This window comes from Oncorhynchus kisutch, linkage group LG21 (genome assembly GCF_002021735.2).
Source record: "Oncorhynchus kisutch isolate 150728-3 linkage group LG21, Okis_V2, whole genome shotgun sequence".
Classification (NCBI taxonomy): domain Eukaryota; kingdom Metazoa; phylum Chordata; class Actinopteri; order Salmoniformes; family Salmonidae; genus Oncorhynchus; species Oncorhynchus kisutch.
Genome location: NC_034194.2, coordinates 4,529,832 through 4,557,777, shown reverse-complemented (window position 1 = coordinate 4,557,777; position 27,946 = coordinate 4,529,832). Strand labels below are relative to the sequence as shown.

Sequence of the window (27,946 nt, the reverse complement as noted above, 5' to 3'; positions counted from 1 at the left end):
TATGCCAAACCTATGCTCACTCAAGTTTCGGCCTCGAATATGGAAAAGTGTTTATTTCTGTATTTCAATGTTGCAACTTGCGGAAAATTGTCCACAGTGTTCCTATCATCTAGTTCAAACAGTCCTGTAAAAAAATTGTACATCCAGAGTGCATCAAACACGATTTAGACCTTGTTTATGGAAAAGTGTTCATTTATATATTTCAATGTTGCAACTTGCTGAAACTTGTCCACAGTGTTCCTGTCCTCTAGTTTAAACAGATCTACAGAAAAATGTACATCCAGAGTGCATCAAACACGATTTAGACCTTGTTTATGGAAAAGTTTGAATTCCTGTATTTCAATTTTGCAACTTGCTGTAAAATGTCCACAGTGTTCCTATCATCTAGTTTAAACAGTGCTGCAAAAAAATAATTTCAGAGTTCATCAAACATGACTTAGACCTTGTTTATGGAAAAGTGTTTCTTTCTGTATTTCCATGTTGCAACTTGTTGAACATTTTCCACAGTGTTCCTGTCATCTACTTTAAACAGTACAACAAAAACAATTAAATCCCGAGTGCATCAAACATGATTTAGACGTTGTTTATGGAAAAGTGTTCATTTCTGTATTTCAATGTTGCAACTTGCTGAAACTTGTCCACGGGGTTCCTATCATGTAGTTGAAACAGGAATGCAAAAACAATGTACTTACAGTGTTCATCAAACATGATTTAGACCTTGTTTATGGAAGTGTTTATTTCTGTATTTCAATGTTGCAACATGCTGAAAATTGTCCACAGTGTTCCTATCATCTAGTTTAAACAGATCTACGAAAAAATGTACATCCAGAGTGCATCAAACACGATTTAGACCTTGTTTATGGAAAAGTGTTCATTTCTGTATTTCAATGTTGCAACTTGCTGTATATTGTCCACAGTGTTCCTATCATCTAGTTTAAACAGTACTGCAAAGAAATTACATTCAAAGTGCGTCAAACATGATTTTGACCTTGTTGTATTTATTTCTGCTCAGCATATGTGAGGACTCCTTCAAGATTGTTGGAAAAGCATTCCAGGTGAAGCTGGTTGAGAGAATGCAAAGAGTGTGCAAAGCTGTCATCAAGGCAAAGGGTGGCTACTTTGAAGAATCTAAAATATATTTTGATTTGTTTACCACTTTTTACTACATGATTACTACATGATTACTACATGGTTAGTACATGATTCCATATGTGTTATTTCATAGTTTCATGTCTTCACTATTATTCTACAATGTAGAAAATAGTAAAAATCAAGAAAAACCCATGAATGAGTAGGTGTGTCCAAACTTTTGACTGGTACTGTATATCTCATGAATGTTTTTACATTCAGTTACATGAAGTCACTTTCTTATCACTTCTTCCTTCGGCAAACATGTAAGGAAAGCTTTTTTTAAATCAAAAGGGATGCTGTCAAAAATGTATTGAATTCAAATGGATTTACCCAGTCTACAAAGCACTACAGCCACTCTGTGATGACCAGTTCTGCTCTTTTATTATATATTAGTTATATATTAGTTTTATTATGTGGAGGTTTCATTCAGGTCTCTGTTTAATATAATATTAACATAACATTAAACTTTTATGAAATAAATGAAAAATCTAATTTTGTTTCCTGCGTTGCCCACTCCAGTCAGCAGATGGCGATGTGCGCCTTTTAGGTTCAGGCGATGCTGCCAGGGTGACGTATAATCTAGTGGACGGGTCGCTCCTTCAATAACAACAGCTATTCAGACACCTCGGTAGCTTTCTAGCAAACATAGCTACAACATTCACGTTATTTACACTGTTTTGGTGTATATTAGTCGATGTGTATTAAACACACTTCTGTTGTATGTACTTGTTGGCCCATTTAATTATATATTTACGTTGTTTGTCAGCTAGCTGGTTTGTTAAGTTAGCTTAGATGTAGGCTACTCTCTAACGCTAGATAGCTAACATCTCCGACCATGAGTTCACTAAGCTACTCTCCTCCTGCTAAAGAGGAGGTCGTCTGCTGGACTGAGAAAGAAGCTCTCGTGAAAGAGGAGGAGGAAGAGAAAGATGTCACACTACAAAAACAAGTAGAGGTTGAGGCTGTTACCGTGAAAGAAGAAGAGGAAGACGTTTCAGTGAAAGAAGAGGAAGACGCGTTCCGAGTGAAAGAGGAGGATGTTACAGTAAAAGAAGAGGAGGATTCCGTTTTTGGGGTGAAAGGGGAGGAGGGGGAGATGACTGTCACATTGGATGAGGAAGAGGAGGTTGGAGATCTGTTTAACACCAGTAAGTACGGTCTCTGCAGTCGTTGAACCAATATGCAGTACAGGGGTTCTACACTTTAATGTTGTTCTGTAGGAATGGCTGAAGCTACACTGTAACGTGTAGAACATCACGAGTGGACCATCAACAAAACGTTAACAATTGATCAAATGCATCCAATGACAATGCCTAAAATACTGTATTCCTCAATATCTTCTATTAGATTAGCCCAATATTTTCTCTTAAAGGGGCAATCAGTAGTTGTTACATCCATTTTGGGACTGATACATTAATAATACCCATGTTTTCTTTAAGAATTCACTTTTAAATGCATCATGAGCTTAGTTCGACTGTCGTACCCCATCAGGACCCAAAATATAAGCTTTTTTATTCCAATGTTTGTCAGTAAATATTTAAAAAACACTGTATATCCTCAAAACACGGTTAAAACTATAATGTTGATATCATGGATGGTTGCATTTCTCCATCCCTCAGATTTTTACCGAAACGGCAGGGAGTACGCTTTGTTATTGTTTCTACTGCTGATTTCTGCCCCCGTTACTCTTCAAGGTCCAAGGACTGTATGTTATTTTCAGAGGTAGACTGGCTCTGGCAGGTAAAATAGTCAAATAATCCACCTAAATGTGAATCGATTCTCAATTGCGATACGCTTCTAGAAACATAAATTGCTGTACTTTCATATCTCATCAAAATCATTTCAAATAATACTTTCATATCACATCAAAACCAAATTTGTTTCTCGTCATTTCTCCTTCCTTCAAGCATATTTTTCTTCATTGGACTTTATGTGGCAGTTGGCAACCAACTTTAAGGTGCATTACCACCATCAACTGGACTGGAGTGTGGACCTCAGTTCATCTTTTAATCACCCACGTGGGTATATACCAAGACAGTTGTGAAGAGGGCACAACAAAACCTTATCCCCCTCAGGAGACTGAAAAGATTTGACATGGGTCACCAGATCCTCAATAGGTAATACAGCTGCACCATCGAGAGCATCCTGACCGGTTGCATCACCGCCTGGTATGGCAACTGCTCGGCATCTGACCGTAAAGGCACTACAGAGGGTAGTGCGAACGGCCCAGTACATCACTGTGGCCAAGCTTCCTGTCCAGCCATCCAGGACCTATATAATAGGCGGATTCAGAGGAAGGCCCACAAAATTGTCAGAGACTCCAGTCACCCAAGTTTTAAACTATTTTCTCTGCTACCGCATGGAAAGCGGTACTGGAGCGCCAAGTCTAGGACCAAAAGCCTCCTCAACAGCTTCTACCCCAAGCCATAAGAATTCTGAACAATTCATAAAATCGCCACTAGACAATTTACATTGACCCCCTCCCCCTTCGTTGAACTGCTGCTACTCGCTGGTTGTTTATTACCTATGCATAGTCACTACGCCCCCACCTTCATGTACAGATTACCTCAACTAGCCTGTAACCCCCGCACACTGACTCGGTACCGGTGCCCCCTGTATATAGCCTCGTTATAGTTATTCTCATTGTGTTACTTTTTATTATTACTTTTTATTTTAGTCTACTTGGTAAATAATTTCTTCTTCTTGAACTGCACTGTTGTTTAATGGCTTGTAAGTAAAGCATTTCACGGTAAAGTCTAAGTTGGTGTCTTGACGGATTCGTAAAAAACGGTTTGTCATAAATCACTATATATATATATATATATATATATATATATATATATATTGTTTTTTATGTTTCTGACACCCCTCCCCTGAGGTGTCTCATTATTGGGATTCATTGCTGATTCCTACCTGTAGCTCACTATGAGGTGTCTAGTGATACAGGTTAAGGGCCCTGTTGGAGATTGGTGGCTGGTAGTGGAGTCAAGGGAACAAGCAGGGTTGGACACGGTCATGTTATTATCCCACACATGGTCTCTGTGGTTCATATGAACCCCATTCCTGGGAATTAGATTTGATTTCAAATCGCACCTGTCTGTTACCATAGAAGGGTTCCTTCTGTCCCATTCCCAGCTAGGTTACGAGGCGCTTTGTCGCCAGTACCTATGACTGGGTTGATAGGGGAAACCTCCATGCTTATTATAGAAATTGTAATTAGGGGGAAACTATTTTGTAAACTGAAATAAAATAACAAACCTGTTTGAAAAATGAAAACTATTCCAAAACTATCTTTGACTCCAAAACAAAAATAGGCTAAAATAATAACCAGCATCAATTATGTTAATTTTGAATAATTTAAATCTTAATTTTGGGCAAAAATATAGTATATTTTTTGTGGTTTTAAAGCTTCTGAACCTGGTGGCTGGTAAATGCCACCATGGGATGGCAATGTTTCAAATAGACCTAGCTTGTGTATCACTATCACTTGCTATCACCAGATATACTTTAAGAAATTAGGATATTGGAAACTCCTTTCGATTCGTATTAACAGCTTAAAGAAAATAACATTGGCATGAATTACCCTCTGTGAACAAGAAGCACAACATTACAAATATTTTCAGAGATGTGAGATAATGAACTTGTTCTCTGTAATATTGTGTAGCTTTGCAATCGTAACATTACATACTTTCAAGTAAAATAGGCATGTTTCTCGACTCATACCCTGACTTTAAAAAGGGATTTAGTGAGAACTAGTTCAGGAACTGCGTGTCACAGCATGACAATATGAACGTGATTGGTCGACAGTCTCTTGGACGGGCGTTATATACACTTTGACATTTTCTGGAATAGTTTTTATTTGAAAAACGTTTTTGTTTACTTGCCTGCCTGTTGAATTTGGAATGCACTCTACTGTTCATCTCTGAAACTCACTGAGATAATTCCTTTGATACAGCAGTAGTAATACAGGGATATAACATCTACAGAAAATACAGGAATGGTGGGGGAGGTGTTGCAGTATACAGTGCATTCGGAAAGTATTCAGACCCCTTGACTTTTTCCACATTTTGTTACTTTAAAGCCTTATTCTAAAATTGATAAAAAATATTATTTTCCCTCTTTCATTTAACTAATTTATTGGCACACCTGCATTTGGGGAGTTTCTCCCATCCTTCTCTGCAGATCCTCTCTAGCTCTGTCAGGTTGGATGGGAAACATTACTGCACAGCTATTTTCAGGTCTCTCCAGTGATGTTAGATCGGGCTCAAGTCCGGGCTCAAGTCCCAACTGCGTTGCCCCAAAATCATCTTCTAGTGTCCCCACCTAAAGTAAATCTTGGTCAACCAAGAGTCGCCTGTTCTTTCTACCAAACAAATGGTTGACATGTTATAACGTGTATTTTTTCATTTATAGACACATCCCCAAAAAATCAACTATATGTACTGAACTGGTCTGATGCTTTAAGCAGGCTGTTTGATTAAATAATTAAGACACACAAATGATTCGGGAGCCAGAGCTCAAGATAACCTAACCAGATGGAGAAAGATTCTGTTGTTGTGATCATGAAGTTTCTGGTAATGGGCTACACCAGCGGTCGGCAACATTTTCCACTTGGAGTGCCAAGTTAACTTACCATTTCTACCAACCAGTTACGATTTTCATAGGTACATTTCCGTGGAACAGATTCATTCATTTATAATAGTATCTCAAAATGATTGTCTGTGATTAAGCTACATTCTATCTAAATGAAAATGATACAAATCTAAAAGTCACTTTTATTGCCATTGCCAACTATGTAAAAATAGCCAACAAATAAAAACATTGCAGCCTACAGGTAGAAAATATCCTGATAAAAATAAATATTTCACATTTGCTGCACTTGGCTTTTCTACAACGAACTTGAAACATTATATCAACTATCAACTGGGTCAGCCCAAAACTCAAAATAGCGAGCTTGCAACATTGTATAAAATATTCTGGTATAGTTCCCCGCGCCAGTGAGTTTGGGACAGACACAGCTGTCGGCTATTTGTGTAAGGAATAAGAAGTAATCGGGTATTTTATGACATTTCCACTGGATCAGAGCATCATTACATCTTTCCCTTTTATGCCGAGTGGTTATCGAAAGGGCAATATTTTAGGAAAATACTTTGAGGAACTATTGTCATTCGCAATTGATTTTGATTAGACTTTGTTTACTTGCTGTTTGAGGTGAAGAAAAATTACTTTGAGAAACTCCACAACTCATTAGTGGTGGTGCGTTAAGACAATCATAAATACTATCAGACATCCCCAAATGGGCACATTTATAGGCCTACATTTGCGCGCAGGCCAGGTAGACTAGTCCTACTTCTATCAAATCCAAATGTATTCATCACGTGCCCCAAATACAACAGATGTAGGTAGACCTTAACATTAAAATGCTGACTTACAGGCTCTAACCAACAGTGCAATTTCTAAGTTAAAAAATGCTCTCGAACTATGTAACATTTAGTGGCTATTTATGTTACGCTGGGAAAACAGTTTTCATGGGAACAGAAATTCTAAATCATTTCAGAGTTTGCTAAATCCAATGGTTCTAACCGAGAGTCACCTTAACTTTATAGACAACACCCAAATGGATACTGTCATTAACGCAGTTCTTCAATCATTAGAAATTCTTAATACTGTAGCTGTTTAGTTACAGTCACATGTTCAACTATCATCACCTGATCCAGGAAATCATTTTCTGAATGACAGTCACTTGACAAACATCACGACATGCAACAACAACCAAAGTGCTTCTTCATTCATTACTCTGGTAAAGACAGTTATGCCGTGCTCCACGTTTTATCCAACATCCCTAACAAATTGATGTTTATAATGTGTTATTGTCTGCTTGATTTACAGTAGGGGCTCGTTAGTCTGTTTGGCCACAGAGATACTTAGCTCATAAGCAACCTGGAAATGGAGGCTATATTTGATGTCAGCCTATGAGAACTCCCCTGAGTTTCCCCCACGGTGGTGAACTAGTGAATAGATACAGAGCTTAATGTGAGTTTCACTCCTTAATGTGAGTAGCACTCCTGATCTTGTGCTGATAGTGCGCTGTAATATTCAGAATACATTGTGAAAATGTCAAATCTTCGCTCACCATTTTTGCTCCAAACAGATATACTAAATATATAAATAGTGGTTTCCTCATTACCAGATATACTACATCCATAAATAGTGGTTTCCTCATTACCAGATATACTACATCCATAACTAGTGGTTTCCTCATTACCAGATATACTACATCCATAAATAGTGGTTTCCTCATTACCAGATATACTACATCCATAACTAGTGGTTTCCTCATTACCAGATATACTACATCCATAACTAGTGGTTTCCTCATTAGCAGATATACTACATCCATAACTAGTGGTTTCCTCATTACCAGATATACTACATCCATAACTAGTGGTTTCCTCATTACCAGATATACTACATCCATAACTAGTGGTTTCCTCATTAGCAGATATACTACATCCATAACTAGTGGTTTCCTCATTACCAGATATACTACATCCATAACTAGTGGTTTCCTCATTACCAGATATACTACATCCATAACTAGTGGTTTCCTCATTACCAGATATACTACATCCATAACTAGTGGTTTCCTCATTACCAGATATACTACATCCATAAATAGTGGTTTCCTCATTACCAGATATACTACATCCATAAATAGTGGTTTCCTCATTACCAGATATACTACATCCATAACTAGTGGTTTCCTCATTAGCAGATATACTACATCCATAACTAGTGGTTTCCTCATTAGCAGATATACTACATCCATAACTAGTGGTTTCCTCATTACCAGATATACTACATCCATAACTAGTGGTTTCCTCATTACCAGATATACTACATCCATAACTAGTGGTTTCCTCATTACCAGATATACTACATCCATAACTAGTGGTTTCCTCATTACCAGATATACTACATCCATAACTAGTGGTTTCCTCATTACCAGATATACTACATCCATAACTAGTGGTTTCCTCATTACCAGATATACTACATCCATAACTAGTGGTTTCCTCATTACCAGATATACTACATCCATAACTAGTGGTTTCCTCATTAGCAGATATACTACATCCATAACTAGTGGTTTCCTCATTACCAGATATACTACATCCATAACTAGTGGTTTCCTCATTAGCAGATATACTACATCCATAACTAGTGGTTTCCTCATTACCAGATATACTACATCCATAACTAGTGGTTTCCTCATTAGCAGATATACTACATCCATAAATAGTGGTTTCCTCATTACCAGATATACTACATCCATAACTAGTGGTTTCCTCATTAGCAGATATACTACATCCATAACTAGTGGTTTCCTCATTACCAGATATACTACATCCATAACTAGTGGTTTCCTCATTACCAGATATACTACATCCATAACTAGTGGTTTCCTCATTACCAGATATACGACATCCATAACTAGTGGTTTCCTCATTACCAGATATACTACATCCATAACTAGTGGTTTCCTCATTACCAGATATACTACATCCATAACTAGTGGTTTCCTCATTACCAGATATACTACATCCATAACTAGTGGTTTCCTCATTACCAGATATACTACATCCATAACTAGTGGTTTCCTCATTAGCAGATATACTACATCCATAACTAGTGGTTTCCTCATTACCAGATATACTACATCCATAACTAGTGGTTTCCTCATTACCAGATATACTACATCCATAACTAGTGGTTTCCTCATTAGCAGATATACTACATCCATAACTAGTGGTTTCCTCATTAGCAGATATACTACATCCATAACTAGTGGTTTCCTCATTAGCAGATATACTACATCCATAACTAGTGGTTTCCTCATTACCAGATATACTACATCCATAACTAGTGGTTTCCTCATTAGCAGATAACATTTGATTTGATTTGATATACTACATCCATAACTAGTGGTTTCCTCATTAGCAGATATACTACATCCATAACTAGCGGTTTCCTCATTAGTAGGGAGGAGTTTCTGCAACCAAATTGTGTGTACTTTGCCCTCATGCCGCAATTTTAGCAAACACAGAAAGTGGCCTATATTGGAAACCAAAAGTCATCTGGCACACTGCTTAGAGTTTCAACAACATGAATAACTAATTTCAACCCATAATCATCGATGTTACTACTATTGTGAAATCAAGACAAAATATGACTATTGTTGCTAACTTGACTGTCTTCATTGTAAAATTTAACAGACGTCAATTGTTGTAGAACTTCATGGGTATGCTCTGGGCATCACCATTTACCTCAAATAAACAGTGGATTTCTGCTGTTGTGGGCCTTTAACCATCTGTCTGACTTTGTCGTTCACACAGGAGAGACACGGGACTATCGTGGATCCTCTTGGGAGGCTCAACAACATCATGATTCTGACGAGGCAGAGAAGAGTCTCTTCAGATCAGAACTCCTCAAGAAACACCAGCAGAGACCCACAGAGAAGAAATCTCATTGCTGCTCTGACTGTGGGAAAATATTTAACTCTTCACCAGACCTTAAAATACATCAAAGAATTCACACTGGAGAGAAACCTTACGGCTGTGATCAATGTGGGAAGAGTTTTTCTCAGCTAAAAACCCTGAAATCACACCAGAGAATACACACTGGAGAGAAACCTTTTGGCTGTGCTCAATGTGAGAAGAGTTTTATTTGGCTGCAAACCCTGAAAACACACCAGAGAATACACACTGGAGAGAAACCTTACGGCTGTGATCAATGTGAGAAGAGTTTTACTCAGCTAAACAACCTGATAGTACATCAGAGAACACACACAGGAGAGAAACCTTATAGCTGTGATCACTGTGGGAAGAGTTTTTCTACATCTAGCTATTTAACTATACACCAGAGAATACACACTGGAGAGAAATCTTTTGGCTGTGATCACTGTGGGAAGAGTTTTATTTGGCTACAATCCCTGAAATCACACCAGAGAATACACACTGGAGAGAAACCTTTTGGCTGTGATCAATGTAGGAAGAGTTTTACTCAGCTAAACAGCCTGATAGTTCACCAAAGGACACACACAGGAGAGAATCCGTGCTGTGATCAATGTGGGAAGAGATACTCTGATAAAAGATCTCTGATTAAACATCAGAAAATACATGAAGTAGTTGTTTCATGATATCAATGAAATAATGTCACAATGTAGAATGTTTTTAATATTGTGGAAGTATTTTAATAATATCACAATATAGAATGTATTAACATTGTAGGAGTATTTTAATTAATGTCAGAATGTAGAACCATAAACATTTGCCCAATGTTCAATTGATTTTAGTCTCAGGGGATCCAGGCTTTTTAATTGAAAGAGTACTATTTATGAGATTCATCAAAATTAGAGTTGTGTTACATTTACCACGTTGGTTACCCACTTGAATCAAAATGCAACTCTTCAATGTTTAGGTTTTCAATAGATCCCAAACTGTTTCTGCATATTGGTTATTGATTTGGACACATTAAAACTATGTTTTGACATTGCGCTATTCTCACCTACCAAAATGTAATTCAAAAGACGTTGAAAAGAAGACTATGCCCGACGTCCAATTTATGTTCAGTTGTAAGTTGAAAATGAAAGTTGAACATATGTATTTTCGGGTCGTTTTTTCAATGATTTGAAAACAACTTAATTTCAATGTACTAGCAGCCTGTACATATGGACGCAGTATAATCAATTGGTCTATAATGAATTTGATTAACAATCTTACATCACTCCATTATTTCTTTACAACATCCAAGTGCTAATTGTCTTTATTCCACTACTGAAGAAGCATGTCTCATATCACCTAATCACATTTCAACCAGCCTGACAAAATATATATTTTATTATTCCATGCCTCACCATTAAGTTAATTATTGCCAATACATATTAACAAAGGGGTGTACATTTGGTTTTGATATTTCATATTTACAATTCATGTAACATTTAGTAATAATTATTTATGCAACCAACTGACAATTGTTGGGTACAATTATATTGACATTGTTATCTTGCTTTTAGACTATCAGGGATCATTCTCAGATGTGCCAACCCAAATGCACTAGAGCATGACATTGGGGACTGGGCCCAGATCCAACAACATGCCTATCGAGTGAACCCTGAAAAAAGAGAGAAGCTCCACAGTGAGGTGGAAAGTTACTACAGATATCGCAGGAGTTTCCTCTTGAAATCAGACATGTCTGTGGTAAGGTCAACTTGCTTGCTGATTGTCTCAAGAGTCGGCAGTCCAATTTTTTTTTTTTACTGCACTGTTGGTTAGGGGCTCGTAAGTAAGCATTTCACTGTAAGGTCTACACATGTATTCAGCGCATGTAACTAATACAATTTGATTTGAGTTTTGTTTGGGCTCGTTCCAAGAGTTCTAGAAGCTAGTGAGTTTTAGGAAGACAAGAGTTCTAGAAGCTAGAGAGTTCTAGAAGAGTTTTAGGATTCTATAGAAAGAAAAAGGAGAAAATAATGATACGATTGTATTTTATTATTTAGAAATACGTGTTTTTAGTTGTTGACAGCAAGTAGACACCATGTTGTTGAGGGAATTTTTTTGAATCTATAATGAATAATTATGTATACATTTCAATCAGGATGTACTAATCAGAATACAATTATGTTACCGTATATGTATGAATTTTCTTATCTGATCCCAGTACTGAAGTGATATAAAGTGGTCAAGAGTTTAGTAACAATGACGGTCTGTTCATTGATACAAATGAATCAGACTGGCTAGAATGCTTATCTACACAAGAAAACCTTGACTCGTAAATTATATTAAATTGGTAGGGAGACGGATGTGGGAAGGCTTGAGACACAGCCTTGGTACTGGAACGGAGGTGTGTGAACGTGGGCAAAAGTTGGAACAATGACGGTCTGTTACTTGTACAAATGAATGAACTATTTCCAGACTGTCTAGAATGCTTATCTACACTGACTGACCTTGGCTCTAGGCGAGGAGGGAAGGCTTGAGATCTATAGAGCCTTTCTACCAGTGTCAAGAAGAGACGGAACATTTCGAAAACGCTGACGTCATTTTCAGTTTATAACCTGTGGTAAAATGTGTATGAACTCAGTACTCTCTTGAATTAAAGGCTGTTACTTGACTTTTAAGACTGGGGCTCTGTCCATTATAAAATAAGGGGTCTTACAAATCCTTATGAATTGACAGAGTGTTTAATTTTGTTTGGGAATTAAAACAGAGGAATCAAATTCCTTCAACACATGTTTATATTGGTGAATCGTTGTAGTTGATGATAATGTGAAATGGAAGTTGTTTTCTGTTGGTGGTGAGCAAACTTGTCCATTTTTATAGGACATATTTGTTGTCTTAAAGGGAAAGTTGTTACAGGCTTTGGTTTTTCCATTTATGTTGAGGTAGGACTTGAGCCCGTTAGCACGTAGGATGCACTGACTGGTGTCACCTCGTTAGTCAGTATGTGTTACACCAGTGCTGGCTTGTCCATCTCGTTAGTGGGAAGGTGTTTCACCTGAGCTGGTCCAGGTTCTATTTAAGAGTGTCTGGCTCAGTGCTCCAGTTGTCTTAGATGTGGAGAGTCAACTCCTTTTAGTTGCTCCACCTTTTTGGTTTGCTTCCTGTCTTTAAGTTTGGTGTGGGTTTTTCTTTTGTTTGACTCTTCTTGGGCAGATTTAGTGGGTCTCATGGTGGGTGTTTTTTAGGTCCCAGTTGTTGTTACTAGTCAACTTTCAGTGGACACCCCCATAGTGTCTATCAGAACCCCTCCTACAAAACAAGCTTGTAATTTGGTTGGACTAATAGCCATTAGTCTTTAAGTTGTTATTATTGTTTTTTGGTCTCTTTTAGGTCCCAGTTGATGTTACCAGTCAATTTTCAGTTGATGCCCCCGTAGTGTCTTTTAGAGCCTCTCCTAAAAAACAAGTTATATTTTGGGTTGGATATAGCATGCTATTGTTAATATTTTAATCAATGGGATTTCCTTTCAATGCTCATTAGTCTTTCAGTTGTTGTTGTTCAGTTTTTTTTATTCATATGTTTGTGTACTAAATATTTCTGTTTATTTTCTTTATTTTTTCCTGTGAAGCCATTGTGTTGCATCCGTGTCTAAAATGTGCTGTATAAATAAATCTTGATTTGAACATGTTGCTAAACAAATTAACCCAATGACTGACCAATCAACAGACTCTTTGTCCATCTTAATATGAAAAACAGTATCAATCCCACTTTTCAAGCCTGCTGAAGGCGTGGTGGAGTGGTAAACACCACCCCCGGCTCTACCAGGGGCTTGAGGTGGTCTCCCACAGCTCTGCTTATGTCATGTTTTGTGGCCTTGCTGTTCCATTTCTTGACTGTCCCTGCAACACAGAAAGAAACACATTTAGTCATATTATATAAAACACTCAACATTATGGATATGGAGCATCCATGGCCTCAGTTACACCTGGCACCTAAATGTGACTGCTGTCATCTGATCACTCCAAGCTGCATTAGGTCTGGATGCACTAAAGTCACAATGTGATCGCATTAAGTTTAGATCTGCCAGGATGGGCATTGTGTTTGGAATTTGAGCCAGGCCACTGAATATGCATAAGCAATGTAAAGAGATGGGCTGAATCAGTGGGGGAAAGTACATTCTACACAAATTACCTTCATAATATCAAAGAACAAATGTGTGTGCCTGAGGGGAAATGTACTTTCATATAGCCAAAAGGGGTGGGAAATTACACCAATATCAGTGGACAATTTGCACTAATGTAAATTAACATGGATGATCATCTAAACCATGTGTGACCTCTCACCTCTCTGGCTGTAGAAGTGTTCTTCATAACCAGTCCCTCAGCAGTTCTCTGACTGAGCTCCACCCTCACTGGGTCTTCAGAGGAGAGGAAGGCTGAGGAGGGATGGAAGGATGAATGGATCAGTCAGTCAATAAAGTGTAGAGCTGCTGTCTATGCTGTCTGACAAAATCACTATTTTAGTAGTTCATTAAAGTAATAAGGCTTTATGACTGCTGAATACCAACTATCAATCACTTAGATCATGTTTTTTCAGGTAGCGATACCTCCTTGGGACGTCCCTAGCCTGTTGAAGTTGACATTTAAAATGGTTAAGGGTTTAGGGTAGGGATGTCCCAAGGATCCCGGATAGCATTGTCCATTGTGCATTCTTCTGTCTCTTTTACATAGCAGGTGATGAGTTCTGACTTCTGAACTTGAAAATATTAAATATCCTTATTTTTGTGAAATTGAATGAAACAATAATGTATGTTGATGCTAATATGATGTAGAATATTCCATGATGTTTATATATGATAACAATAGCGTAATATATTAAATATGCTATAAACAATTTTTTAACAGTTTCACTAATTAATTTTAATTAACTTAGTCATTATGACACACCCCTCACTACTGTCATTGGTTACATTAATTGCACTGTGTGTCTACATAACCTGGTTCAAATATTCATGACATTACCCTGAGGAAGGCACAGTAATGCCGAAACGGTGGTAAATACCCATTAAATTGCTGGGAGTTTATATATGGAGTGTGCGACTTTCTTTATTTTGATAGTTTATAGTTTATTCGCCATTAGTCAGGATCTCCACACAAACTATTTTTCTGGGTGTGCGCCAGCTCATGTTTTTAAAGGGTAGGTAAAAACACATCCGCCACGTTGATCCTCAACACAGGGGGCCCTCAGGGGTGCGTGCTCAATCCCCTCCAGTACTCCCTGTTCACTCATGACTGCACCGCCAGGCATGACTCTAACACCATTATTAAGTTTGCCGATGCTACAACAGTAGTTGGCCTGATCAACAACAACGAGGAAACAGCCTATAAGGGAGGAGGTTAGAGACCTGGCCGTGTGGTGCCAAGGAAAACAACCTATCCCTCAATGTGATCAAGACAAAGAAGATGATTGTGGACTACAGGAAAAGGAAGCCCGAGCACGCCCACATTCTCATCGACGGGGCTGTAGTGGAGCAGTTTGAGAGCTTCAATTTCCAACTGACCGGCCTCTGACCGCAAGGCACTACAGAGGGTAGTGCGAATGGGCCAAGCTTCCTGCCATCCAGGACCTATACCAGGCGGTGTCAATGGAGGTCTTCCCCTTTATATAGCCTGCTACAGCATGCTATACTATTAACTCACAAGGGGGCATAACGTTACATGTACAATACTATCCCATTTTGGAAATGTTACATGGACAATACTATCCCATTTTGGAAACGTTACATGTACAATACTATCCCATTTTGGAAACGTTACATGGACAATACTATCCCATTTTGGAAACGTTACATGGACAATACTATCCCATTTTGGAAACGTTACATGTACAATGCTATCCCATTTTGGAAATGTTACATGTACAAAACTATCCCATTTTGGAAACATTACATGGACAATACTATCCCATTTTGGAAACGTTACATGTACAATACTATCCCATTTTGGAAACGTTACATGGACAATACTATCCCATTTTGGAAACGTTACATGGACAATACTATCCCATTTTAGAAATGTTACATGGACAATACTATCCCATTTTGGAAACGTTACATGTACAATATTTATTTAATATATATATCTTTTAATGCTTGTAAGACTATTCTTTGACACATTTTCTCTTCCTTTGAAATTCTTATAGGACAGAACATGGACACAGTGGAATTGAGATCAAGAAGAAGGTACAGATATGTTGTAGGACAGCTGCATTTGAAGTGTGCATTTAACCCACATAGCAATCAATGCAAACTGAAATCTATTAGCATACAAATGTGTGCAAATTATATTTTCAGATCTTGTCAGAAATGAATCAAGTCCATGGAATGGATATTGATAAAATTATATTTCAAGGAGTTGCAGAGGTAGAGAGGCGAGGCAGGGGTGAGGACATCATCCTGCTATTTTGACAGTCCCTGAAGGACAATACAGAAGAAGTATTTGCTCTTATTTCTTCCCTTTCTCTAATGTATTTTGTAATCAAATTAGCAAGTGTAGTAAGATGATCGCTTTTATTTACTAGGACTGGAGACCACAGCAGCGATCCTGCTCTTGCCCTACCTATTCAATGAGGACCTGAGTGGCTTTTATGTCCGTGACAAGGTATGCCTATGTGTAACAGGGTTATTATACTGGTGATTCCCCTTGCCACTTTATTGTTGAGCCAATGGGTTTTTGGTTTTAGTTTTGTCTTGCCTTCACCTACTCAACATGGCATCTTATTGGCTGGTTTGCGTAGCTTGCTTAGGAGGGAGGATGTTTCAGTTAGAATCGTCCCAATGAACAAGAACCAAACCAGCGGTAAGTTGTTGGTTGCAAAGCACTACGTCAAAAGTGATTTTTATCCTTCCTAGTGACGATTTAAATGTACAATATATCAATTTGTTTGCAAATGTTATGTAATGTGAGAACACCACACACGATTTTGGTGCATATTTGTTACGCATTTTGTTGTAGAGAAATCCAGCTAATACTAGCTAGCAACTTACTGTGTCTGGTGGGGGGGTTCGTATATTTTGTACAGTGTGTGAGTGCAGAGTTGGATGGTGAGCTGTGCATTGCATGACGTGCAATTTTGTGCTGTTTCTATCAGAATAAAGCTCCATGGCTGGTGCTACAAGTTGGAGTTCTTGTCAATGATTGATTGTACACAACGCAAGAAGAGTACTGTTACATATGCACCAATCATCTGTTTCTTCATAAACATAGGTGTGCATGCTTATATAAAACTACAGATGAATATTTGTTCTGTTCTTTGTTAATTGTATGTGTATTAATCTTTTCTTACTTTTGTTGACAGAGATTTCACCGCTCTTCACTCCTTTACTGCACATCGGCGGAAATCCATTTCATCATGAGAGTGAAATCCCGCTGGCCTTTGATGGGGAGAACATCCACGCCCTCGAGGACTTGGGGCTCTGCTAGGGCTGTATTTTTTTTTTTTCCCTTAAATTTCCCCAAAATGTCAGAAAAACACTTATGTTGTTAAGTTACTGTGTTCTGGGGCTAAGAGATGTTGGGGTGAAGTTACCAGGGCCGGTCATAAAGATGGCAAACTTCCTAACATAACTAAGTGGATATGATATACACACTAAAGCTGAAAAATCTGTATTTAGCATCAAGTCTACAATATTGCTAGTTTACCTATGATTCATTTTGTATGTATGTTGTTTTTATTGTACATCATTATTATTATTACTATTTTTAATGTCATGAAAATCACTAAAAGTAAATGTATTATTTGTTATGGTCTGACATGTCTGTAGATATGTTGCAATTTTGTAATGTGTTTTGTTTGGTGAATTGTTTTGTAAATATTAATTCATATTTGTGGTGCCACTAAATAAACAATTCATTATTTAAATCAATATTGTCAATATTGTTATTAGTATTATTAAAATATGTTTTTATAATAGAAGGAGAGTGGACAGGGAGTTTTAAAAAAAATACCCAAAAGGTTCTTAGAGGAACCATGATAAGGGGTTCTTCGAAGAACTTATAGGGGTTCCCACAAAAGGTTCTTCAAATAACTTTTAGGGGTTCCCCCACAGTTTCAATTTGAAGAACCCCTAAAGGATACTCCAGGAATCTTTACTTTTTAGAGGGTATATTGATAAAAGTCACCTTGTCCGAGAGACATTTACATAGTTATACACAGCCCAATATGGGATGACTATTTTGGGGCGAAATAGCAGCCACAACAGACAGACCTGATATCGCCCATAATTTAACGTCCTTGGACGTCACATGCTGAGTGGGTATGACCAAAGTTATTCTATTTAGCTACACTTTGTAGTCTATTTTTACACTATAATAAATGTTTCTTATGCCACATCGCCCGTTTTCAAAGGGAGTCGATGGTTTTTAGTGGCTTTTTAGCTTTTTGTCTGAAAGTATTTTCTCAACTGCGATACCAACTCCAGTCAGCAGATGGCGATGTGCGTCTTTCAGGTGATTCTGCCACTGTGACGTATAATCTAGTGGATGGGACGCTTCTTCAACATCAACGGCTAGTCAGCCACCTTGGTTCACTCTAACTTTATGGAAAAAGGTTTATTCAATAAATCTTGCAACTCCTCTCATACTGGGAAGAACCTTAGGGGCAGTTTTATTTCAAATGTAGTACACGGACGGAGAAAATCCAATAAGCGTTTTATAGTTACATCGTTAGGGTAACTTACCCTAAAGTCTACACATTCCCATCAGTATCTGAGACAACTGCCCAGACTTTGTCGACAGTCTAATAATGCTTAAACCTCATCTTTATCAAATGATCCATTAAAGTAACCAACTCAAAACCTACGTTCGTCTACATATGGGTTGTTTAAATTGTATATAATTATATTCCCAGTATTACTTCATCAAATCTCTATTAATCGATTATACACACATACAATTGATCATATTTTCAAATATTCACAGAATCCATATAAAACGTAAGAAATTCTCAAGTACTCACGAAAACCATTCCATTTGCTTTTTCAGGGACTTTCCATAGCTACTGCAAGGGTTTCCTTCTGGTGAAAGAGAGGCGGACCAAAATGCAGCGTGGTGGTTATTCATGTTTTTAATAAAGACGACTATACATGAACAGACTAAACAAAACAACAAAAGTGAAAACCTAAACAGTCCTATCTGGTGCAAACACAGAGACAGGAACAATCACCCACAAAACTCAACACAAAACAGGCTACCTAAATATGGTTCCCAATCAGAGACAATGACTAACACCTGCCTCTGATTGAGAACCATATCAGGCCAAACATTGAAATAGACAAACCAGACACACAACATAGAATGCCCACCCAGCTCACGCCCTGACCAACACTAAAACAAGGAAAACACATACGAACGATGGTCAGACCGTGACAGCTACGAAGAAGCTCCCCAAACTCCCAGCAGAACAAAAAATAACCTTTTGTTTCCCGGACAATGACCATGGGATCCCCAACAGTTCTCTAACCTCCCAGAGACCACGACAAAATCAAGCCTCCCAGGAACTATAGACCTTCCGCTGCTTTCTAAAATATCATCCCGCTTATTATCCAAATTTCAATCATCTGATTAAGCATATTTCTATATGTTACTATCCAAATGTCAGATTAAGATTCATTTCCACAGCTCTCATATCACAGTCAAACAATGCTATTCCCAAACATAACTAATCAATTAGTTGTTTTTCAACAATATTTTAACCTGCAGGAGTATTTTCTCATTTTTTTCATCTCATGGTTAGTTCCTCGGATAATGCAACTCATACATTTACATCTTTCAATACTTCTAAAATGGGGTACAGGTTTAAAACAATTACATGTTTAAAATAATTACAGGTCCACCTTACTAGCTTATACTATATCATAAATAGTCTTAAATAGTAAACACAGATTCCAGTTTTCATCCAGTTCACACAGATAGCTGACTCGGCCCTATTTACACCTCCCCCACACACAAGAAAACACACTCAGAGCCTACAAAGCTTTTCTAAAAACTCCACTTTGCGTGTTTCGCTCACCTCTTTAAAAAAAACTGTGTTTGAGATGTGGTATCCACTCGGCTCACTGCCTCTCAGATCAAAGGTGGGTCCATCTGCTCCTTTCCCGAAGTGTGGTCTCCCTGAGATCCCAAGTTAGAGGGATCCCTCGTGCACGATTTACCCAGGTCGTCAGGAGCCGTCACCAAGTGAAGATTCACATCCCCGTCGCCAAATGTGGTGGTTAATTGTTTTTATATCAAATGAGAAGAGACAAACTTATCAGAGTTATTCTTAAACTAAATCTTTATTCACTTATTAATAAGGGAGCAGGTCCATACAACGCACACATGTAAAGTGAATCAATTGAGTGCGCTACGATAATGATGGCTGGTCGACCCACGGGAAAAAAGTACAAAGGTCTTTTATAGCCAAGATACACCCCTTTCAACCTACATGACGCACAACAGATGTATAGAACAGGTCACAAGGTTAAGATTTGTATTAAAGATACTTAAAACTCTCAGCAGACAGTATCTGCTGTAAAAACAGTACTCTTTGTGTAGAGACCAGGGTCTGGCCCTGGGGTCATCTCTCCCTGGTACCATATAGAACAGAAACATTAACTCATCCTCTGGAATGTGGTCCCTTTAGGTCTTATCACCCAAAAGACATTGTCAGTGTTATCTCCCAGAGGCCCATCCTCAGTAGAACACACAGACACAATAGTTCTAAGAACCCTCTATTCTGTTGCATAAAACAACCATTTGATGCAATAAAAGTATTTAAACATTCTTTCAGTTTTGCTCTCAGTGTCCACTGAAAGTTGACTAGTAACAACAACTGGGACATAAAAGACACCCATCATGAGACCCACTAAATCTGCCCAAGAAGAGGCAAACAAAAGAAAAACTCACACCAAACTTAAAGATAGGAAGTGGTTAAAATAATTTATTACAATCAATACCATTCATACTATTACAAAATCATAATTCTCATTCATTCTTAATAAAATTCTATTTACAAAAACATCAAACAAAAACAAACCTCAGGGGAGCATCGTCCCTCCCCGTCATACCTAACCAATACCTAACCCTTTCCCTATCTCTCCTTCCCTAATCTATACCCTTACCAAACTCACTCTAACACTCCCAGCCCTAAACCCCCTTTCCACCTCTCCCGTGCCGCATGCTTCCCCCACTTCCTCTCCTCCCTCTTCATCCTCCCCCTCGAATCACCTTCCACCCTTCTCACTATCCCTTCCACCCCCCAATCTCTCCCTGTCTTGACTAAATTCTTCCTGGCTTCCCACAGTCCTTTTTTAAAGAGACTCATGAGAAGCCAGAGCAGAAACCTGTCCCTATCCGTTCCCTTTGCTCTCCCTACGCCTCTCTCTAGCCTAGCCCATGTCAAAACAAAATCACTCCTAACCACACCTAGCATCACCTGTGCCCTAGCCCATACTAGTCCGGCAAAGGCACAGTCCCAGAAGGCATGGCGCACAGTCTCCTCCCTGCCACAAGCAGATCTTGGACAGGTGGAGGATCGCACCAAACTATACCGGTACAAGATGGAAAGTACCGGCAAACGCTTATGAAGGCTCAACCAATTCAGGTCCTTGAGCCCGTTGTCCAGGCCCCGCGCCTGCACTCCCTCCCAGACCACTGATGAGATGCCCGCTACGGGCGCAGGACTCCCTGCCTGCCTGACCTCCTCGTACAGGTGCCTGTGGTCTAAACCTACTCGGGCAACTTCAACCTCGGGGTGCGCACGCAGCCACTTGGCCGCATGACCAAAGTGCCACGGCAGCTGTTCCGCCCGAGGACCCGTGTTAGACCACACCATTACGCTTCTCGCCTGATACGAGAAGAACACCCGCAGGAGGTAACCGGACGGGTGTATCACTGGCTGAGCAAGCTCCGCTAACAAGAAAGAAACAAAAATTGAGTCCAGCTTGAGGGGGAAATGTGGTACCCCCCTACCTCCCTCCCCGATGGGACAGATCATGCGTGCCCTGGCGACCCACTCGCACCTGCCACTCCACATAAACTGAAACACAAGCCTCACTAGAGGCCTCCTCAGACAAGCCGGCAATGGGTAGATATATGCCAAATACAAAAGAGACAGCAACACATCCACCTTTAGGACCAGGACTTTGCCCATAAAAGACAAATACCTAGCCTTCCACATTGCTAGCTTCCTCTGTACCACTGCGATACGCATGTTCCAGTTTAGCGTCGCTGAGCCGGAGGTCTCAAAATGAACCCCGAGAATCCTCAGGGCCCCTTCACAGAGAGATAACCCCCCAGGCACATCCGTTCTACCGCGCCATCTTCCGAAAAACTTGACGGAAGACTTTGCATGGTTCAGAACTGCTCCCGGCGCTCGGGTGAAATCCCCAAAGATGGCAAGGGACCTTGTCAGGCACGAGTCCTTGCACAACAGCAAGGAAGCGTCTTCGGCGTACTGCGTCATCTTAACACGCAGCCCACCACTTCCAGGGATCAACAAGCCTTCCACCTCTGTGTCTGCCCTAATGGCAGCCCCCAGAGGCTCCATGTACAGAACGAAGAGGAGAGCCGAGAGTCGGCATCCCTGCCTGACCCCAGACGAGAGGTCAAAAACGTCACCTAAGTGACTATTTACACTAACTCGACACCCCGCTCCGACATATAAGGTACGGATCCATCCTATAAACTTCTCCCCAAATCCTAATCTACCTAACACCCTGAATAGAAAAGATCTATTCACGCGATCAAAAGCTTTCGCCTGATCTAGCGCTGCTACCATTAAAGGCAGCCCTCTATCTTCAACCCAAGCGATGGAATCCCTGATCAACTGTAGGTTCCATCTTATAGAGCGGCCCTCTACCCCGCACGTCTGATCCTCATGGACGACGTAGGGAAGGGCTGTGCGCAACCGGTCTGCTAAAACCTTTGCAAGAATCTTGTAATCTACGCACAGCATGGTCAATGGCCGCCAGTTGCCAAGGTCAGTTGCTTCCCCCTTCTTATAAAGAAGTGACAGCACACCAACAGCCATTGATCCCCCCGGGACCCCCGTCTCAAGGATGGCCTTCAAGACTTCGAGAACCACTGGTCCAAGTATACCCCAAAACTTGAGGTAAAACTCAGCCGGCAGCCCATCCATCCCAGGCACCTTCCCTTTTCCCATCCTCCTAAGAGTGCTCTCAACCTCTTCTAGTGAGTTCTGGGCCTCCATCACGTCTCTAATGTCCTCTGGCAACCGCCGGGACAAGTGTTCTAAAAACACGTTTCCCTGCTCTACATCTATTTCCCTTTCCTTAAATAAACCTTGGAAATGATCAGTTGTCACCCTGACCATTTCCTCTGGTTTACTTACTATACTACCATTTTCTTCCCTAACTCCATGCATTACCTTCCTACTCTGCCTGGCCCTAACCGACTTAAAGAACATAGCGGAACAAGTCTCATTATGTTCTAGAAAGCCACTATGCGCACGCTCCAGGAAAGCTTGAGCCTTCTGCTCCTGCAGCTCCCTGAGCTGCGCCTTTAGGGCTGCGAATCTCTCCCAGTCAATCGACCCGCCGAGGTTGCCTGCCTCGTACTCGAGTTCAATTAACCTTTGGATACGATCCACCTCCCTCCTGTCCTCCCTTTTTTTCCTTCTACAATATCCTATTATAAAAGCCCTAATCCTCACCTTAACTAAATCCCACCACTCTAACACCCCCTCGCACAAGCCGTCAAGCCTCCGAAAGAAACAAAAAAATGCGTCAACGAAAGCCTGCTCCTCCAGTATATCCCGATCTAACTTCCAGTACCCCCTACCGAAGAGGCAGACTGGCGACCCCACCTGCAGGAACACCCCGTCGTGATCCGTGAAGAAAACAGGCAACAGCCGCCCAGACAACTGACCCAAAGACCTGGATACAATTTTTTTTTATTTTTTTTTATTTTTTTTTATTTCACCTTTATTTAACCAGGTAGGCTAGTTGAGAACAAGTTCTCATTTGCAACTGCGACCTGGCCAAGACAAAGCATAGCAGTGTGAGCATACAACAAAGAGTTACACATGGAGTAAACAATTAACAACTCAATAACACAGTAGAAAACGAAGGGGGGGTCTATATACAATGTGTGCAAAAGGCATGAGGAGGTAAAAATGTAGTCCAGCCTCCGCGCAACCCCCCTGGAGTTGCGCCATGTAGGACCGACCATTGCCGGAGTAGTGTGCAGGCCACCATCAACCAGACCATGGCAAGCCATTAGCCCAGAGATGGCACCTGCACTGCTATCACCGCCTAACCCTAAATCTATATTAAAGTCTCCTCCTATCACCAAGTGCCTGTTTGTAACACACAGGGGCGCCAGACAGTCCACCATCTCCCTCCTGTCTGCCGCCACCTGTGGCCCATACACCCCAATTAACCTATATCTAGCTTCTCTAAACTTAACATCTATCCCCAAAACTCTACCCTGCATTATTACAAAAGTGTTCTCTATTTTAACCTCTCTATGCCCACACAAAATCCCTACTCCTGTTGAGTGCACCCCTCCTATGCCCCAAAAAGATTCCCCCTTATCCCACTCCCTCTTAAATCTACACACATCCCCACCATCCCTCAGGTGAACCTCCTGTAAAAAACAGAAATCAAACCCCACACCCTCTAAATAACAAAAAACCGCCCTCCTTTTAACATTATTCCTTAACCCCCTAACATTTAGACAAAAAAAGAAACAGAACTATTCATTTAATTATTAACAACAAATAAAAAAACAATAAAACAAAAAAAACCAGGAGACTCACCCGATGCTCCCCTGGTCCATCTCCACCGGCGGGGACGTCCTCTCCTCTCCTGACACCCCCCCGTCCTCCATCCCAACCCATGACCCAGGCAGTGTGTTGGGTCCTCCCTCCCTCCCCACCCACCATCCCCCCCTCCCTGTTTGCCTCGGGGCTGCATGTAGGGGACCCCATCTCCTCAAACAGGAGTTGGGATCCCTCTAGCAAACAGCCCACCGACCCCTCACTGGAGTCATCCACTAAAATGCAAGGGGCTGAGGCAAACCGGGAGGACAAATTACCCCCCCCCCCCCGCCACTCTCTTAGCCCCCCCCCCCCCCCCCCCTCCCCCTCCACACCCCCCTCCCTCTCACTTCCTGCCAAGTTCCCCCTCTTCATCCCTTTCTTCTTTGGTGAAGGAGGTAGCGGGGAGACACAACGTCCCATCCCCGCTAACTCCTCCACCAAATCCCTCATTTTGACCTCGAGGAAGCCTGGCAGGCTGTCCCCCCACTCCTTCCCCCCATCTCCCCCCCTCCCACCCCCTCCCCTCCCACCTCCACTCCTCCCTCCTTCTCCGTCACTGTCCCTGTCACTGTCCCTGTTCCCTCTTCCACTCCTTCTCGCACCACTGTCCCTTCACCGCTCCTTTACGTTCTTCTGCCTTCTTTTCCTTCTCCTCTTCTTTTCCACTCTTTCCTTCTTCCCGCCTCTTTCTTATCTTTTCTTCCTTCTTTCCATCCTCTTCTCTTGCCTTCTTTTCCCCTGTGCCATCCGTACAATCCGCACGCGTCCTTTCTTTACTCCCCCCATCCCCCGCTCCCCCCCCAGCTGCAGACGCGTATGACCTGTGACGAACCGGGCAATCACGCCACAGGTGTTCTCTGGAGCCACACCCGTGGCAAGCCTTGGGCTCGTCACACTCCCTGGCCTCGTGCTCTTCCGACCCACAAAAACGACATTTCTTGTTACTGCACGAGGCCAGGGTATGGCCGTACAACGCCTGCAGAACGGGGGCTGACGTGCATAGTATAGGGTTCCCCTGTCAGCCCCCAGGGAGAACATTGCCGGAGGATGGAGGTAGCCATCCACACTCTTCGGGGACTCCCTGAGTAACGCCTGGAAGCCTCTCTTCCCATTCCAGAAACCCAGGGAGTCCCTGAGGTACCTCGCTGAGGAGACATTGTCCATGTACCTCCCCAGAAAGGCCCTCACTTCTTCGTCCTTCACGTGCGGATTGTACATGGTTACGGTGACCACCCTGAAGTTGTTTCTTGCCAGGCTGGTCACCGTGTAATGACACAGGGGACCTTCTTCTTTCCCTTCCATCACCGTCTTCATAATCTCATTGTGTTTTTCTTCCAAATATAGGGTTACATCAAACCCCTTCTCCATTGGGTTCCCCTGAAGGCATAGAACATCTTTAACCTTCAATTTTAGGTGCCCCATTAGGATGTTCCTCCCGAAGGTTTCTCTCCCCCAAGGCTCCATCTCTTTTCCCCGCCAAGAAAAGCGCACCGTGTTGGCCAGTCCAATCCCCGGAACCGACGGTCCAGATGTACTTTGCGCCATCTCCTCACGGACGATGGCGCACCCGTCCCACCACCTCAAACTTATTAACAGGAAGCAAATAACCAAAAAGGTGGAGCAACTAAAGGTGTTGACTCTCCACATCTATCAAGACAACTGGAGCACTGGGCCAGACACTCTTAAATATAACCTGGACTAGCTCAGATGAAACACCTTCCCACTAACGAGATGGACAAGGTGTAACACATACTGACTAATGAGGTGACACCAATCGACCAATCGGTGCACTGAAGACACATTTCAGTTGAATGCATTCAGTTATACAACTGACTAGGTATCCCCAATTCCTACGTTCTAAAATCAAACCTCAAAATATAAATGGAAAAACCAAAGCCTGTAAAACCTTCCCCTTTAAGACAACAAATATATCCTATATTTTTGATGGACAAGTTTGCTTACCACCAACAGAAAACAACTTCCATTTGATATTATACTCAACTACAATGCTTCACCAATATGAACATGGTGTCTACTGGCTGTCAACAATAAAAACAAGAAAAAACACATATTTCTGAATAATAATATACAATCCTATCATTTCTATAGACTCATTAAACTCAATAGCTTCTAGAACTCGTCTTCCTAAAACTCACTAGCTTCTAGAACTAACCAATATAAACATAATCAACTACAATGATTCACCAACATAAACATGGTGTGTACTGGCTGTGAACAATTGAAGACAGGAAAAAAAATCCTTTCTAAATATATATATTTTTCTTATTTTTTGAAAAACCTCACTAGCTTCTAGAACTCTCGTCCCCTTGGAACGAGCCCAAACAAAACTCATCTCCAATAAATTGTGATCCATGGCAACGCACTGGGTAAGTGCAAAACACAAATATTTTTGACTGCCCACCCTTGAGACAATCAGCAACCTTACCACAGACATGACTGATTTCAAGAGGAAACTCCTACAATATCCGTAGTAATTTTCCACCTCACTGCAGAGCTCCTCTGTCCTTTCAGGGTTCACTCAATAGGCGTGTTACTGGATCGGGGCCCAGTCCCAATGTCATGCTCTAGTACATTTGGGTTGGCACATCTGAGAATGAATCCTGAAATTATTAAAGCAGGGCACCAATGTCAATATAATTGTACCCCAAAAATGTCCGTTTGTTGGATAAATAATATTTATGACTAAATGTTACATGAATTGTAAATATAAAATATCACCATCAAATGTACACCCCTTTGTAAATATGTATTGACAAGAATTCATTAACCTCTTTAGGATACGCCCCTTTTTCACAAATTTTCACCTAAAATCTACACCCAAATCTAACTGCCTGTAGCTCAGGCCCTGAAGCAAGGATATGAATATACATGGTACTATTTGAAAGGAAGCACTTTGAACTTTGTGGAAATAAGAAAGGAATGTAGGAGAATATTACCGAATAGATCTGGTAAAAGATAATACAAAGAAACAACCAACCGTTCTTTTGTATTTTTTGTGTAACATCATCTTTGAAATGCAAGAAACAGTGCAGTTAGATTTACAAGAAATTAAGCTTTCTGCCAATATCAGATATGTCTATGTCCTTGCAAATGTTTTTGTTACTGACAACCTCATGTTAATCGCATTAGTCTACGTTAGCTCAACCGTCCCGGTAGGTAAGTAGGTGATTTGAGACATGCTTCTTCAGTAGTGGTTAGAGCGTTGGCCCAGTAACTGAAAGGCTGCTGGATCGAATTCCGGAGCTGACAAGGTAAAAATCGGTCGTTCTGAGAAAGGCTGTGGACGTCGATTAAGGCAACCCCCCACAACTCCGTTAATATTAAATACGGAAGATGCATTCAGTTGAACAACGGACTTCCCTGAAGACAATTAGTGTTTGATTTCTGTCAAGAAATACTGGAGTGACTATTAATAAAATGGATTATGGGGCAATTTATTATTCGGCGTCCATGTGTATAGGCTGCAAGTACGTTGA

At 40.7% G+C, this 27,946-nt stretch overlaps 1 protein-coding gene across 1 annotated transcript; it reads left to right on the top strand.

Annotated features, from left to right (window-relative positions):
• Positions 1–1,699: 1,699 nt before the first annotated feature.
• LOC109866753 (zinc finger protein 271-like) lies at positions 1,700–12,307 on the top strand. The gene is made up of 3 exons (XM_031800828.1): positions 1,700–2,279; positions 9,528–9,926; positions 11,207–12,307. The coding sequence occupies exons 1-3, from the start codon at positions 1,967–1,969 to the stop codon at positions 11,248–11,250; spliced, it is 756 nt and encodes a 251-aa protein (XP_031656688.1). The 5' UTR covers positions 1,700–1,966; the 3' UTR covers positions 11,251–12,307.
• Positions 12,308–27,946: the final 15,639 nt, after the last annotated feature.